The sequence below is a fragment of the Eulemur rufifrons genome, chromosome 6 (genome assembly GCF_041146395.1).
Source record: "Eulemur rufifrons isolate Redbay chromosome 6, OSU_ERuf_1, whole genome shotgun sequence".
NCBI lineage: Eukaryota > Metazoa > Chordata > Mammalia > Primates > Lemuridae > Eulemur > Eulemur rufifrons.
Window position 1 is genome coordinate 76,618,181 of NC_090988.1, and position 17,683 is coordinate 76,635,863.

Here is a 17,683-nt window from a genome sequence, read left to right on the forward strand (position 1 = left end):
CCCTTCCTATTCAGAGATTAGAAGGGATTTTGCAAAGCATGATATCCAAACTGGAAAGTCAGGCTCTCTTATCTGTGTCTCACAAATGCCCTTGGGGTTCTGGTTTTTCATATTCTTATGAAGACAAGTTTGTTACAGTTCCCAGGGAATGCAAACAAAAACACTTTCTCAGAAACAATGCCACTGGTGCTCTGGAGGTTGGGGAGTCAACAGACCAAATCCTGCAGGGAGAAACTCAAGACAAAGCGTGGATGACCTTATTTAACAAGCACACATGCATCGCTTCCTACATGCCAGGCAGTGATCTCCAACCATGACTTCACATAACACTTACAACAACTTCCTCCTCCTCCTCACCTCCATTTTATAGAGAAGGTGAGTACCCAGGCGAAGGCATAAGTGCTAGTCCAAGTTGGGGCCAGGATTTGGGCAGGCATGCTGGCCCCAGGGTCTGTGCTTATTCACTACATTGTGCTGGGCCTCAACAAAGAGGAAGTGATCATAAAACCACTTTTCAGGGCACTCCAGGGGGCTACGTACTTGAGGGATAGGAAATACTCCCAAACTTCTCTGGTCTGGGAAAGAGCATGGGCCGTGAATTCAGACAAATCTGCTTTTGAATCTTCCATTTTCCTAGGGAAAGTTATTTAATTTGTGGGGGGGGGGGGTGTTACTTTCCTATCTCTTAAGTGTTGCTTATGTGACCTCCCCCAGGATTCTGTGAGGATTAGCAACAAAATACAAAACCTGCCCAGCAGAGTGCAGGTGATGTAAGGATAGAAAATACCCAATTAGTAAGAGCTACCTTGAATGTTTTCTTGTTATACGGAGAAAGCTTTAAGCTTTTGGACAGTCATTATGGGTCTACTAGAGGCAGTTCATGCATATAGAATGGTGACTGGCTAAGGAAGCTCTGTCCATGGACCAGTTTACCTTCTAGATTTAGTGGTCTGGGTTGCTTCCTGCCCCCATACAAGGGAAAGCAATTTTAGTAAGTGCTTGGCTTAATTAGTTTGTGTCCAGACGTGCTCTCCCGGGCCCTGCACACACACTTGTCATCAGGATCATCCACCTAACTCTGAAAGGCTCGCTTTTCCAGAAGTCCAAGCCGAGCTTTTGGTATAAGTGAAATTTTTATTCAGTAGTCTACCTTTCGCTCCCGTTCCCTAGGAAGGGGCTTGAAGTCACCATCCTCTTCTACTGATACAGTGGGTCAAAGGAGGGTTGTCACCTTCTCACAGCATCTCTTCTGGCCCTTTTTAGCTACCAGGGTCCTGAGCTGCCTCTAGTCAGGAAGCTAGAGCCACCGCTCTGGGAGCTCAGATCAAAATGCCACCACAAGCCATGGTGACTTCCTAGCTACTTAATAAACATTAACAACTACAATAGACCAAGATGATTACATGTGAATCCGAGCTGGAATTCTGGCCTAGAACATTTCCTTTATTCTACTGGTACTGAAATTCCTTTCAGGAACTGCCCCAAAGGACCCACAATGGGTAGGAAGGAAGGAAGTTGTATCAGAATACAATCCAACCGGCGCTGGCAGGGAGGTTTGGGGATACACTGCAGATTCAAGATCATGCTGCTTTTCTTCAGTGGTTCTTCCAGAGAGGAAAACAAAACAAAACAAAACAAAATGCAGTTTTCTCCACTCCACTGCCTACCCCCTGCTGGTGGCCACAGCATTTCGTGGTGGCATCATTAAAAAGACCAGTGAGAGGAAGGCGGTGACTGCTCTTGGGGACAAATGACAATGTGCAGTGGTTACCCTGCACATTCCGCTGCTTCTCTCCACTCACTCTCACAAACACACCCGAATAGCGTCCGAAGCCTTGACTGCGCAGTCGCTCTGCTCCCGTAGCAACTGCACAGGCCAAAGATGACATCTTCACCCTCTGAAATCCAAGGCGAGACAGATGACAGCGTGATGGAAGCAAAGAGTGCACTGAGTGCCTTATTGATCGACCTGCCAGCCCACGAATGGTGGGTAATAAAAATTTATTGAAAATTAGGAAAAAAAAAAAGTCACTTATTCTAATTCCTCTGAAAGGGATTAGTGATGTCGCATATGAATAAATCTCCCCTTCCCCAGGACGAAAATACCATCCTCCCACCAGCCAATCCTCCAAACAGCACGGATTTAAAAATCTTGCAATTTTATTTGCATATAAAGGCCGCTAGATATAGAATATCACAATAAATTTAAAGAAACAACTGCTTTCCTAAATTTCATTAACAAGATAACATAAAATAGAATAAAGCTCAACAGCATTTACAATGGGAAAACAGAAATGACTATTAGCGACAATATTTTGTGCTAGCGAAGATTGCATCGACACACAGTGCAAAATGGGAGGGGAGAGAGGAAGTAAGAAGACAATTCAGGGTATTTAAATAGAAAGGACAACTAAGCCTTATTTTAGTTAGCTTCCATTGCATCCATTTAAGTCTATACACGCCTGTAACTGTACCTAGATTTAACTCAAGCTCTTTAAGACCTTGAGTTCTGAGAAAATGTGTCAGTTCCTCCAGAATTCTGATGTGCTGCTATACAGCATCCCTTTGCAGTTGCACTGTCCTTGGCAATATTAAACTCCTACCTTAGTCATAATACACAAAAAATACTTATATATATAAACCCATATTGAAAAGGAGTCTGCACGCTCATTTTTTTAACCGTATGAAATACCTGCTCTTGACAGATTCCATTTCTGTATTTTTAAAGCTAAAATAATTTAAAAGAAACAAAAAAAAAAAACAATGAGACCTTGCATAACCACGATATGAATCTCACTAGCTAGGCCATCCTTTAAACGAGGGCCGTTTTCTTCCCTTGACACAGCTTTCTTTATAGTGAGAGTGTGAAGAGAAGACTTTTCCGTGTCCACTTCTGTTGAGAAGATTGCTATAAATCGGGGCCACGTCTGCAAAGAGAAAAAGCATTACCAAGAAAACAACAACAACAAAACATTAAAAATTAAAATACTTCAAACAACACTCTTAAACAGTTGTGCAAATCCGGGTTGGTTTTTAAAACACTGTCTACCTGTTTCTTATTTTTTTTCTTCTTCCAGCTTAAAGCATATTAAAATAAGACTTTTATCACTTTTTAAAAGAAAGCTTGGCTGTCCTTTGGCGAACACTAACAATTTACAATGGCATGGCCTTTGAGAAAACAGAAGTCATTTTACAAATTCACAATGCTCCTTTGATTTCAAATGGATGCCCCATTTAAAAAAAAAAAATAAAGAAGAAGCACAACCTCTAGCATCGTTTGTGTTCCAACAATTTACAAAAAGAACTCACGGGATTTGGAAATAAACAAGTAAGAGAATGTAAGTTTATAATTAGAAAAATGGCAGTTTATAGACCTTCCCTCACATTCCAATAGAGCATTTAGAGCTTCAGGAACCCTGTGGGTTTGGAAGGTCAAATATAATTGGAGGGTTGGTAGGTTGAAAGCTGACTGTACACGTTGAGGCATTGATGTACGTTGTGTAACCGTCGGTCATGATGCCGTAACCTGTAGGGAGAGATGTCACATTTGCTGTAATATATACAAACGATAGTGATGGAAGGTATTGCTTTCAGGCAGGGAAAACAAACAAAAATAAAAACATTCATCAGTGGCACAGAGATGAAATTCAGTTGAGCCTTCCCAGACATGATGACTTTCAGAAGCTATTGCCCAATTTTATTCTATTTTCATTAAAGGGTCTCCTTGAACAAAGAGTGATTTTTTTTTCCCCTTATTTAAATGCTAAACTTGTGGAGGAAAAGGCTGTGATTTTGTTAATTAGTGAGAATAAAGAAAAACATTTTTCCCCCTTTTTAAAATAAGATTTTCATTTCAAAGTCCTGTATTAACTATTGAGTTCTAGCGAATGAAATGAATAACATAAGAATTGCTCCTCAGGGGCAAACACAGCCAAATTTCCAAATGGGCTTCCGGACAGGAGAGGAGGGACTTACTGCATTGCGAGTTGACAGATGTGGATATTCAACTTACTTATCTATGACATAATCTCTAGATTGACTTCATGAAAGTGAACCATAGTGATTTATTTTATCTTATTTGAATTGTGTGGCTTTAATGCTGAGTTCCATTTCATTCAAAAGTGTCAACTAACCAAATGTCCAACACATTGTAGAAACATTACTGTTTCCTAAACTTACCTGGACACTAGATCAAGCAAAAACACTTCCCATATACAATATAAACCTCCCATGACTTATTGGAAGAAAGCTAAGAACGTGTCCCTAGGTCTTCAGCATACAGGAGGTTCCTTTCATAATTTTTAATATGTTGAAATTTTTAGCACGTTTGCAAGTGTGCACATTTCCTTGGATACCTTGTGTGTGCCTTACAGTCTCTGCAACTAAGTTGGTAATTCTATGTCGGAATCAGGCTCTTATGGCATATCAGAACATAGTTGTGAAAAAATAAAATTACCAGGACTTACAGAAATAACTGATAAAAGCTTTTTTCTTCCCATTTGCTAAAATTTCTCTAAGTAAGCCCGTGGAGAGCTTAATGAGGGTCAATGGAAAAATCTCTTAAGAAAAGAAAAGAGGCATTTAAAATCTGCACTGTTTAGTTCAGGGGTCATAAAGTCTTGTTATCTCTCTCCATCAAGAGGTTGGTATCTGCCCTTTTCCTGCCCTCTTCAGCTGTCTTAAGCGAATAAAAGCGAGACAAGTTTATTTGAATATGATCTCCTCCCTTTTAAGCAAGTTTATTATTTGGGGGCTTCGGTGGAATTCCCCAATTGTCTGGCTATTTTAAATCTAATTAACGATTAAAACAAAGGTGAAATGCAAACTCATAGGCATGCTCCAGGAAATCTGACCTGTTTTCAAGATAACAGTCCCCCAGAAATACTATTTAGATATGAGCTCCCATCGCTCCGGTGTCCCCCATCCACACCCTCTCCCATATCATACCTTAGAGCAGTGCCCTCCTTTTCAGGGAGCACAGCTCAAAGTCAAGGCAGGCTGACATCCTCTCTCTGGGAGCTGCACCCTGCTTTCCACCCACGCAGCTGGTACCTGCTCTTGGAGCAAGCTGAATTTTCTCTGGCCTCAGTAGGATGATTTTCAATATGCTCTTTATTACCCGCCTAACCAGGAAGCCACTGGATTTGTGGGCTTTGAAAAGCAAACTTTGTTTTTTGCTTCGTCAGGCACATAGCCTTAAACACCTCAACTTGACTGCAGATTCATAAATAACTCTAGAGAGCAGCCGTTAGCATGAGCTGGAGAGAATATAGCGGCTACCCACGTAAACACAGCCATTGCACACAAGCCTGTGCAACTGCAAGTCTTGTAGGGTTAGAAAGCCCAAGGTCTGCTCAAAGAGGGCTTTGTGTCTGTCCAAAAGCCCAGTTACCCCGAGTTTGAAAAAAGCAGACAGAGAAAACCCAGAGTGCTAAATGTTCCTGGGAGGCTTTCAGGTTCTGTGAACCTGACTCAGCTTACCTTAAAAGGCAGAAAACGGCAACTGGACCAGTTCCCGTTTAGAGGAGATTTAATTATTCTATTTAACCTCAGTCTGCGCTAATAGCTCTGATGATTTCTGAGAAGTCTGAAATAGTTTTCTGAGGTTAGTAAGAAATCATCTACCTGCAAACATGCAGGTTCCCGCCACTTCTGTTCTGTATCTTTCATTGCACGTCCAAAGTTATTTTTCAGAGAATGCCTTGTCTTCCTGGGTCTTTGTGTGTATTCCATACGAAACACAATATTTATAGGTAGGAAGGGACTGCAGAAGCTTTAAATAGCTTCTAACATCCAAGCCATTTCTTAGAACTCTCTTAAGGAGAAAATTCATCCTTACGTACCTCGGGGTTGCTTTACTGCAATGGTTATCAAACATTCCTCATTACAGCCCTGAGATTCCAGAAGCTGCTGGGGAGGAAGGGCTGCGGGAAGGTGGGCCAGATGTGGCTCCCACTCTCCACTCTGCTTACCAGAGAGCAGTTCCATATAAAATATTTATCAGCTTTATATGCAGATATTTCTTATAAGACTTTGTTTTATAAAAGGGTTGCACTGCTAAAAAGTTTGAAAACCTCTGCTCCAATTATTCCCAGTTTAGCTAGGGTTTCCTCTTATAGAATGAGATCATGGATCATGACATAACATGCTGTGAATTCCTTTCTTCTGTTCTTACCTTCATGGATTCCACCAAACACATGCAGCTTGGGCCGAACTCGCCTCTGGACCGTGTTTAACAGCTCCACACAGCCCACTCTTTGAAGCTCCTTTGGAACCCAGTCTCGAAAACCTAAGGGCAAAATGCAATCAATATACTTAATTTTCTTTCTTCAGGTAAGGTTTCATTTAGACTTTCAGGAAGCCATAACTCATGGACGGTTTATTACATTATCTGTAATCCTAGCCTCTCCATTAAAGCTCACAATGGCTTTTAAGAAACTTTTCACTCGTCACTTTGTCTTCTTTAAGTTCTTGAATTATTTTTTTTTTTGGTTTCCATTTTTTCTTCCTGTTAATTAACAATTTTTTTTTTTTTTTCCTGTGGGGGATTTGATTTATTCAGCTACGGGTTTCAAATCTTCTTCATGGGCTCAATGACATTTATTCCCGGCAGTCCCATAATATCTCTTTCTCCCTCAATTCAGTTACTTTCTCTTTTTTATTATATCTTTCTTATAGCAGTTTACTTCCAAGGTGGTTCAAAGAAGGACTGGGAGGGGGCTGTCCTGTAAGTTGGCTACAAGATACCGTGCTCTCTTTAGACACAGCCACTCTTGCCCGCTTGGTGGCTCCTGATGACCACAGCTTTGGAAAGCCAAGTTCTTCCTCTAGTCTCTTTTCCAGCGATAGGCAACAATGTGACCTTATGGTGGCATCCAGCAAGCTGGGGCTAATTGACTACTTTTAAAATAAAAGCCACTTAGTTCTTCGCTTAATGCAGAAAATCCATAAAAAACTGACATCAATTACAGCAAAAGTCAGCTATCTGGATGATTATGGGCTGGGATGGAATCCATTCGCCTCAGCAGGATGGGGCATAAAAGAGGCAGGTGGGACACAAGGCTAAATTGTAACCTATGAAAATCCATTCCATAGCTCCATTAGAGTATTTCTACTATTTAGAAATGACCGGGCAGAAAGGAACTGTTTTCTACTTTGTTGGGCCAAATGCTAGGCAGTCATATTTAGTGTCTCCGTGAAGACTTGTTAGCTGGGGTGCAGGGAGTGACCAGAGAGTCTGGGAGGGACTGATGAAAGTGAGGGCCCTAGCAAAAATCTAGCGAGGGTTTTCAAAACTATTTTAATTAGTGAAAAAACTCCTTAATCCACAGTGATGGGCATATTATTCCATGGGTGTGTTTTTCTTGAAGAGGGAAATGATTCCATTTCACACACAGGCCACTGAGAAAGCGTCTTGCTCATACCATGATAGTAAAGTCTCACAGCACTGGGGCTGCCCTCAGCAGTAGCAAAGAATTCAAGGCCAATCCCCATGGCCCCCTTCCCAATAGAGCATTTTTGTAAGAATCCCAATAACTGTATTAACTTAGGTTCAATGTTACCTTATGAAAACGTGCTTGACATTTTATTTTGGAACTCCTTGATGGAGATCGCACTCTGCTACACACATCCACACTCTGGTTTATTCCTTACCACCAAGAGAGCATCCTTATTATGAGTTCCTGGGATGCCTGAATTCTTTGGAGTCTAGAATTCAGACTTGCTATTACTATCACTTGCTTCTATACCAAAATTAATGACTTGATAAAGTTTTTGAATTGATTGTTCTATTGGAAGTTATATTATAAGTAATATTCCAGTCATGTAAATGTCCTCTGCTGAGGATGTCCAAGTCCCTTAAAATAAAAACAGCCCAGGGGGAATTCATGCCTGCACCCAAATAGGCTGCTCTGTTGGGTGCTCTCACTGGGTAACGCCTATGGATCAGAATATTTAGCTAGCAACTTAATGATTTAGGTAGTCTGATGGTTGTAAAATAGAGAATTTAATTATGACTTGACAAATGTTGTTGGCAAGTGTAATGTTTCAAGACATGGGATGGGGTGCTATTGGGAAGGGAAAAAAGCATGGGGATGGCGATTCCAAAATGTAGAAAAGGCAGCAATTGCTGATCTTGTCCAAATCTGTACAAATCCCACATCTGCAACAGAACTGGCTCCCCTTCTCTTTCTTCCCTTATCACAAAATTTGCCACCCTGGCCTCCATCCTGGTCCCCGTTTCTATAGGGACCACTTCCTTTATAAGGGAAGGAAAGCAGCACCAAGTGGCTTGGAGGAGAAAGTATCTACAAAGATTAAATTTGCATTAGGGGATGAGTATTTGATTCTTTTTTAATTTTTATTTTTAGAGACAGGGTCTTGGTCTGTTGCTCAGGCTGGAATGCAGTGGTGTGACAGCTCACCATAACCTTGAACTCCTGGGCTCAAGTGATCCTCCTGCCTCAGTCTCCTGAGTAGCTGGGAATACAGGCGTGCACCACCACGCCCTGGATAATTTTTTTATTTTTTGTAGTGACAGGGTCTCACTATGTTGTCCAGACTTGTCTTGAACTCCTGGCCTCAAGTGATCCTTCCACCTTGGTCTCCCAAAATGCTAGGAGAATATTCGATTTTTTATTTCTCAGGCTGACAGATGAGAGAAGTGACATGGATAGCAGCCCTCAACCACAGGAAAAATTGTAGCAATCATTTATATTTGTGTTAAGTGTTTCCCCCTCTCTCCAAACCAAAATGACCAAAAAAAAAAAAAAAAAAGAAAAAGAAAAAAAACCTCTTTTAGTACTGTACACTCAAAAATTCATTAAGAGGGTAGATTTTGTGTTGTGTGTTTTACAGCACAATAAAAAACAAGGAAGACAGAACAAAGAGAACATTCCTCTATTAAAAGTGAAATATCTGAATTTCCTGAGCACATCTTAGTTGTACAGGAAGTATCCCGGCATAATGAGCACTGAGTAGAGAGGGGTCCATGACAGTCATGGTTGAAAAATGTTCTGTGCCTAAGCCAAACAGATATAAGCTCATGAATAATTAGAAGATAATAAGTCAAATAATCATCTTCTAACCCGTAATCTGGGTCACCAGGGTGTAGCTTTGAAGCATACGGACAACATAAGCCTGGATGCAGACTCAATATGCCTATAGAATGAGTATCCTAAAGTAACTTTCAACATAAGTCCTTACTGAAATACATTAGCTTAAAAATAAAAGACTCTTTTCTCAAATAATCAGCTCAAATGCTAAACTTTAAAGATCCCCCAGGTTCCAACATTATATGGAAAAAGGAAATGAGCCCCTTTGAACAAAAATTTCCATCATTTCATTGCCACTCAAAAGCCCTGTGATTGGGAGGTCTGTAGCGTCCTTCCATTCTGCACCCCACCCCCTTTACTCCAAAGCGAATACAGTTCTTAAAATAAATTATCAAGAGCTCAAAAGACTGTGGTGCGCCATACTCATTTGATTTTTCCCTGACTCAACTAAATCAAAAAATTTAATTTCAAGAACACCTGTAAGCCCAGCAGAACTGCTGAGTTTAATTATCATACTGGGTTTCTTTAAAGACATTGACTTTTCTTTTTGTATTCACTTTTTTTTTTTTTTTGGAGGAAAATGATTATGTCCCTGAAGTATTATTCATTATGCTTGGAAAAAAGGCCTCTCGGATGACAAAGGACAACCTTTGCTTCACTTACCTAGAGGAGGTCCATGTGTCATGAGTATGTCGATGCCCTCTGGGATGAGGTTCCACTTGTCCAGCAGAGACTGACCTCTGGGCAGGTTAAAGCCCCATCCATTAAACCACGGGGTCCTTTGGGGGAGATAATGCACATGGTATCAGGCCAGCAGAGCCACGTCTCTGCGCTGCAATATTTCTCTCTTGCACATTCCCCCACGGTTTGCATTGCTCTCTTTTCTCTTTTTGATGGTTGGCCCTGGCAGCGGGATGCTTTTTTGTTGACTGCTTCAAAACCGATCCATGTGAAAGCAAGCGTGAAGCCTACGAATTGTTCCACTAGAAAGGGGCACAGGAGCCTTTACAGTGGAGACTGTCCCAGCAGGCCTCTATCAACATCTTGACAATGCTTTGTCTTCCCCCAAATCTCAGTGCTTCTTCAGATACCCAGCCCGGATCCAAAGCGTTTCCACCCTTCCTGTAGTGCCTCAGAGCTAAGAAATTCTGCAGCACTCCTTCTCCCTCCCCATCGCTAGGGAACTACTGCACCAGAAAGATGCTTACTAAAGTCCTTGGAGAAAAAAGGACAAGGGCTCAGAGGCAGAAACCTCTGTCCATTGAGATGTTTTGAATACCCTGGACTGAGATTTCTGAAAAAATATGGGGATTCTGAAATGTGAGAAGGAGCACAGTGAACAAAAAGCAAATGTGGACTTTTTTTCTGCCACCAAAGAGAAGATGTGGGGGACATCCCAAGGCACTCTCGAATCCTCTCCTCTGATAATGAATGTGAGCATTTCACCACCCCAGGAACTTCTGCTCCGGGAACGAGTTTCTGAGGCTGATGCTCTATGGAGAAGGGAAGGGAGTCTTTGTCCATCCCAGGAGCATTTCTCATTAGAGCTGAACAGGTCTCTACTGTTTATAATACAGGTAATAGAATAATTGATGATTTTTCTCTACCAATATTATAGGCTAAATCACATTAGATCTAAGCAGTTCCCAGTATTGTCTTAGTCCCAAACATCTAGATATAGCCAGCATCCTTTGAAACCGTTCTCTTTTGTTCTGTGTGCAAACTCTGGTTTGCTAGGGCATACATGTAAAAGACAAGTCTGTTTTCCTGCTAAGCCCAACTTTCCCCTTAAGCTTAACCTGCCCCTTCCATGCCAAATGAAAGAGGTGACCCTTTGTACAAGGGGACCTTAACCTTGCCAGTCATAGCTAATCCAACAGAGTGCACTCTTAAAGACAGTCATTGGCCAGACCAATCAGATTCTCTCAAGAATCTGAACTCAGAAACACTGACATAACTTTCGTTTGGTGGTGGACACATAGTCAAGGCCAGAGATAGAAGGACGGCAATTGAAAGTCACATGAAAATCCATGTTACAGGTGAAAATCTCAGTTCCTACTGAGGTGGTTGAGAGAGAAAGTTCCAGAGAGGAGAGACTGTGTGGCCACAGACAGAAGAGAAAGTATCTGACTTGCTTCCTAACCACTCTCCAAGTCTCCAAGCCACGCTCAGGGTGCTCACCTGTGACAACATCAATAATATAATAAGAGTGATCATTATCATAGCTATTGTTTATTTACTGCTTACTCTGTGTCGAGGTGCTATTCTAAGCACTTTATTTGTATTAACATATTTAAACCTCACAGCAAACTCATGAGGTGGGTACTATTATCATCCCCACTTTATAAATAAGGAAAGCGAGGCAGAGAGCGGTCAGGTAAACACAACCAATACCTTGGATACAATCCCACAAAGTCTGGTTCCAAAACCTGTACTGGCCACCAAGCAATCCCTCTTCTTATATACTACCTGAATTAACTTATCACTTGCCCTGGGTGAGACACTTCTGTACACTTTAAGTTTGAGTATCTTGTTGCTTGAAGCCAAATAAGCTCTAAACTGAAATAGTGTATCAATTTCTTGGTCCTGAAATCTAGTTATAGCACAGGGGAGTGGATACTTGTGTCTGCCTTTTCAAATCTTTTTCCCTTCTTTTGGTGACAACACCTGAATTTCCTTTGGAGGACCACTCCTTCTCCCACTCAGTACATGTGCTTCCAGTAAGGCTGACTCCATCCCTGCTCTAGGATGAGGCAAGTATTGTAACTTCCTGAACAGTGATCAGCTTAGGGAGGTACATATGACCCAACTTGGGTCAGTGAGGGTCACCCTCAGGATTTTGCTGGTGCTACCCCAAAAGAGGTCATGGTTTCCTCTCTGGGATACCTGAATCTCAAGACCTATGTAAGCCTGGAATCGCCTGGGAGCTAGCTTAGCCACCATGCAGGTAGCCCCTGCTTGAGAATCAAACCACCACAAAGAAACCCAAGACAAGAAAGAGAAGGCTCTGATGATATTGTTGGACATAGGGATCCATCGGTGCCTGAGGCCAGTTGAACTTTTCCTTCCAAATGTAAGAGCCAATAAAGTCCTTTTCTTTTTATTAACTTGAGTTAGGTCTTGTTTCTTAAACTGAAAGAGTTCGAATACATACAATCATTGTATGTAGTGTACCTGTGGTAGGCAATGATGTCTTCCCCCCCGCCCCGCCAAATGTCCATGTCCTAAACCCTGGAACCTGTGACTATGTTACTTTATGTGGCAAAGGGGAACTAAGGTCGCTGATGGAATTCAGCTGACCATAACATAGGGCACATATCCTGCATTATCCCAGTGGGCCCGATGTAACCACAAGGGTCCCTAAAAGTGGAAGAAGGAGGTGGAAGAAAAGATCAGAGTGATGCAACGTGAGAGGGACTCAGCCTGCTGTTGCTGGCTTTGAAGACGGAAGAAGAGCACCAGAAGCCAGGGGATGTGAGCAGCCTCTAGAAGCTGGAAAAGGTAAGGAAAGAACCACAGAGCCTCCAGAAAGGAATGCAGCCCTACTGATATCTGCATTTTAGTCCGGCAAGACCTGTGTCAGACTTCTGACCAACTTATTTGTAAGATAAATATGTGTTGTTTGAAACCACTAAATTTGTGGTGATTTACAGCAGAAATGGAAAACTAATCCAGTACCTATATTGCCTGAGCTGGCTATAGAGTACAGGGACCGTGTGTGGCCGTGGGCTTTACTTGGTGCATGGCATAGGCTCAGTCAGCAAAGCCCCTCCAAGCCACGCTGTCTTGGTCAGCTAGATGAGATGCTTTTGCAATCTCTTGAGGAGAAGGCAGCGCTCACTGTCTTACCCTAGTCGGCCGTGGAAGCGCAAAGCCTCTCAGGCCTGGGGATAATGCCAGCTAGACCCTTGTAGAGCGCGACTAGTCAGTCTTACTCTCTGTTGTCTTCTAAGACTCCCTGCTCTCAGGTTCTTAGACATTTTCATTAGCATCTAAAGTAGAGCTTTCCTAGTTTGGGATGTTTATCCTTCTCTTTAATTTTACAGTGACCCTCTTCCAAGATTTGTCTTAAAAGTAAGAAGAAAACAAAAAGGCAACTTCAAAACCCAATGAAAATTCTGTGAGCATTTCAGCCAAAATGAGACAGAGACAAAAATAAGCAAAAACATCTGTTTTCCTAGATATTGAAAACAAGCTTCTGCGCCTACAGTTCTTGTCTGGATGGCCAATAAAGCAGGATTTGAAAGAGTTCCAAGTACACCCAAATAGTTGGTACAGTGAGGGGCTCTGATTTCACTGTCAGTCTTTCTGAGAACAGTCAGCCTCTGAACCCTTAAGACACACAGGGGCTTCCAGAGTCAAAGGAACAGGACTTAATTTTTTCAGTCTTTCCAGTTTTCCCATGTAGAATTTTCTCTTGGAACCCCACAGCCATATTCCCCCAGGAAACGCTGTTTTATAAGTGCTCTGTAAAAGATAAAATAACTCATGGTCTGTAGATACCCCAAATTTCATTCCGTTAATGTTAAGTTTATGACAAAATCCAGAAGTTTCCAAGTTAAGGGTAAAAGGTTAAAAATGTCTGGCTTCTATTTTGACTGAGATCTGTATGTATATGAGAGTGAGTGCAGTTAAGTTACAGGAAAAGGAGCATTTATCAAGTCCCTGATATGCTTTACATGGAGCTTTTACATAGATTATTGAATTTAATTCTTCACGGCAATTTTTAAGCTAGGTATCATCAGCTCTATTTTAAGCTAAAAACCTGAAGATTGGTGATATCAAGGAACTTGTCCATGTTTCCAGGAGCAGTAAGTATTGATAGTAGTAGACTCAAAATTTGAACCTAGATTGCTGGCTCCAAAGTCTGTGTTCCTCCCTTGCACAATGCTGACTAAAACCTTCTAGCCCAGTTTCAGCTTTGGCTCACACATATGTAAAGTAAAAACATGGCTGCTCCATACAGTTTCTTAGGGTGTGCACTGCACAACTCCAGGAGGTACCTTGGAATTGTGCAATCAAGGTAGCCCTTAGTAAAAACATGGTGTGATATGACCTTTCTGGGCACTTTCCATTCCTCTATATCCTCTAGGTAAGGTCTTTCCACAAGACAGTGACAGGCAATGGGAAAAGCTGGCCAGTGATATGCTCTACAGTTATCCCAGCAAGGCATAATATATGGGGCATAGAGAAATGGGGAGATGTGTGTGCTAACTCTCATTCTGGCATCAATCCACTAGCTCATTTGGACCATACGTAAGAGAAGGACTCTCACTGGTTGAGTTTTCCTCATCTGAGAAATGAACCAGTGGGTGGACTCAATTATTGGATTTCAAGATTGCTTGTAGGCTGTAGAAAGCTTATGCAGAAGCTCAGTATGCAAAGCAGGCAACTGCAAAGGGGTTCTTGCCATGGGACTGGGAAGAAGGGACCCAGAGCCTGCTCACTCACTCAGCCCCCTCCTTTTCACTGTTCTACATCTCTGAGCACAGCTGGCCAAACCTGGCACTTGATGATCTTTTATGATCTAAATATCCTAACAGTTTATAATTTTGTGCAGATTATCAATATTCTCAGTAATCGCTGTGAATTGCTCTCAGTGAATTACCTAAATTGCCTGTGAGGGACCAAGTCCAGTGTGGGAGAAGTATCTGTACAGAGCGGAGGCTGAACGTGTCAGCGTCAGTGAATAATGCTTTATCCAGTTGAGTTTCAACCTGAAACACAAAACCCCAGCATGGAGCCCACCATTGGGTTCATTGGAAAATATGTGCAGGGCCAACCTCCAGAGACCCACAATGGGTTTTGTTCTGTAGCAATGGGGGGCAAGGGGGAAAGGGGGGAAGGGAAAAGGGGGGAGGGAGGAATCCAAGGGAACAATGTCTATTGCCTTGGCCAAGGACTTAATAATTAGCTGTGACTAACAAACACCACATGGGAACCAACTTGTAAGAAAATGTCCCACAAAGTACCCTATTGCCAGTGGGCCAAGCTGAGCCTGCAACCCATCCCCTCCCAGGGAGGGATTAGAAAACTCTGGAAGGAAGGGGAGCAACTTCATCAGCCTGAAGCCACTAGACCGAAGACTCAGATGGGTAGAAGCTGGGGATGTGTCAAGGCACCCTCCCCTTTGCTCTTGAAATTATAGGCACTTGGCCTCTCCGGGCTAGAATTCCAGGGGCAGGGGCTAAGGGAGTTAACATAGGCAGAATTTGTTCCAAACAATGTCAATACAAAACAGGTTTTCTATATGGAAGTTGAAATGAAATCGCTGCAAAGGTCATCTCTGTTTGCAGTACACAGTGTGGTGGTGCAGGCAGAAGGGAGCTGCTGGGCCGTAAATCTGGGGAGGCTCAGACAGGTGAATGGCTGTTTACTCCCCTACAAACTCCAGTGGGGGCTGGGCACGTCTTGGGAAAGCAGGATTTGGAAGCCGCAAGTTGGTGCTTGTTGTGCCCAGGTGAGCCACTGGTGTTACAGGTCAGTGCCCACAAATTCTCAATGGACAGACAGGTCCTGAGCTGGCTGCATCACAAAGACTTGGGTTCTTATTAATATGGTGTCCTGGGCGCCTTCTGTAGCCATTAAGGATTGGAAGCCCCGGGGCAGCTCCACTGGGGTTCTGCACAGAAGCTGTGACGGCAAAAGTGCAAGGGCTCACATAACACCCAGTCTTAGGAGCTGGCAGGCTGGCGGTGCCACCTAGTGCCATGAGGACCTAGAGGCGCTGTAAAAGTTAGCCTTTCTTATTTTGCAGGCAGTGGTTAAGAGCATGGATTATGCAGTCAAACAGACCCATCTTCAGGTTCCAGACCTGCCACTTATTGGCTTCTCTGAACTTCAGTTTCCTCATCTTTCAAATAAAAACAGAATGTCTGCCTATGTGGATAAAGTGACTTATGTGATAAAGTGACTACTAACTTATGTAAAATTTTTGGCACAGTACAGAGTGTTAATGTGTAGCTTTTAATGTATATATGATATGTATTATCAATATACATGGATGTGTGTATATACATGTACACACACAGAGTTGCTCCTATTTTTTTCTTCCTAGAATTTCCCAAGTTACGGCTCACAAATTATAGACCCTCCTGCTCCAGACTTCTGAAAAAGTCCCCTATGATGAATAGGCTAGCATTACTAGATGGCTAGACAGAGCCTGATCTCCTCCGACCGATTGCTTCTTAAAGGGCACTTCCTCGGTTCACTTTTGAGTGGAAGTTTTTCAGAAAGGCACTCACTCACTTGCTCGCTCACTCACTGGCTCAGTCTTGCATAGACAATCCCGTGGAATGCAAGGGCATGGGGCAAACCGGTTAGTCAAGGCTGCTTAGCCGGCTAGTACAGGTGGTTGGATTTTGACAAGATCTTAAATTGGGGAAGTTCAGAGAAGGGGTTACTTTGGGTCCTTGGAATATTTATAATAGGGGGCACAGAGAGGTTCGCTGGAGGAATTGACAAGCTACTAATTAATGCATCACTGCTGCCTGGCACCTCCATTAAGCAAAACTCAGAAAGCGGGAGCCAATTTTCACATACACTTTCTTTTCTAAATGGTAGCCCTTCCGAATTGCAACCTTCTTCACGCCTGGCACTCTCAGCCGCCAGTGGCCCCTCTCCGACTGCACGGCACACCAGGTCCAAGAGAAGCTAATTTAACCACCGCTGGTTAAAATCATACTGCACTTCACAGCGCCTTTCACATGCCATGAAGCTGTCATGATAATTCTTGATCTCCAGCTCACCTGACAGCTCAGCCCTCCCTTGACTGCAAAGCTTCCCCGGCAGTTAGAAATAGCAGTTTCCCTGGCACCAGATGTGTCGTCCCGGAGATCCAGATGAAAGGCAGACACCTGCCCCCTGCTCCCTCCCCGCCCTGCCTCGTTTTCCCTTCTTAGCTCCGGATTTTGTTGAAGAAGGCAGCCTTCTAACCACCCCCAAGTCCCTCCACCTGGCAGCTGGGAAGTTACTCTTCCGTGCAATTAAAAAGATGTCTTGCGTTAGCCCACAGGGCACCTTCGCACCTTGTGCAGCAGAGAGACACACACACCAATTGGCATTGCTAGGAGAGGGAGGGAAAACTTAACTTCAGGGCAAGATGTCCACCCCTGTGCAGCTGCTTGGGAAGCCTGCCCAGCCCCGACCACGGGCTCAGCTGCCTGCACAGGGCAGTGCCGGCTTCTCTCTCACCAGCTGTCTAGTCCCATCTCCTCACTCTGACTTTGTAGCTTGGTCTTTCATTATGAGGTCCGTGGGATGAAAAGAGATACTGTTTTGATAAAGGGCAGGCCTGGGTGAATAATGCGGTCTGTGTGTTGTGGACAGAAAAAGAACAAATCGTGCCTGAGGTAGTCACCTGAGCCCCATGAGCTGAGCACGGGGGCTTCTCAAACCAAGGCAGAGCGCGCTGCAGTCTTTACAAACACACCAACTGTGTCCCCCTTTTTTGTAACTAATAAAGAACAAGTGTCAGGATTAAGCCTCTGTTACCCATTCTCCCTTCTCCTACTGGAAAGGAGGCGGCGTAAGCAGCATTTGTCTTAGAAACCAAGAAACAAAAGACACCATGACCTGTTTTCGAACTTGGTGTGCTCTGAATTATTAAAAATAATAGTGTCTGCCCAGCC

The 17,683-nt window shown here is 43.1% G+C and overlaps 1 protein-coding gene across 7 annotated transcripts in view; it reads right to left on the bottom strand.

Moving 5' to 3' along the window:
- Positions 1-856: 856 nt before the first annotated feature.
- MPPED2 (metallophosphoesterase domain containing 2) overlaps positions 857-17,683 on the bottom strand; it is a 168,090-nt gene continuing 151,263 nt past the window's right edge. For 6 of the 7 annotated variants that reach the window (XM_069469754.1, XM_069469761.1, XM_069469759.1 and 3 more), the window contains 3 exons: positions 9,717-9,832; positions 6,176-6,289; positions 2,143-3,526 (listed from right to left, as the gene is read on the bottom strand). In XM_069469754.1, the coding sequence (XP_069325855.1) occupies positions 3,408-3,526; positions 6,176-6,289; positions 9,717-9,832 (349 nt within the window). In that variant the 3' untranslated portion in view covers positions 2,143-3,407. Of the gene's footprint in view, positions 868-2,142; positions 3,527-6,175; positions 6,290-9,716; positions 9,833-17,683 lie in introns of those variants that run through there. The other variant, XM_069469760.1, reaches the window with a different exon arrangement.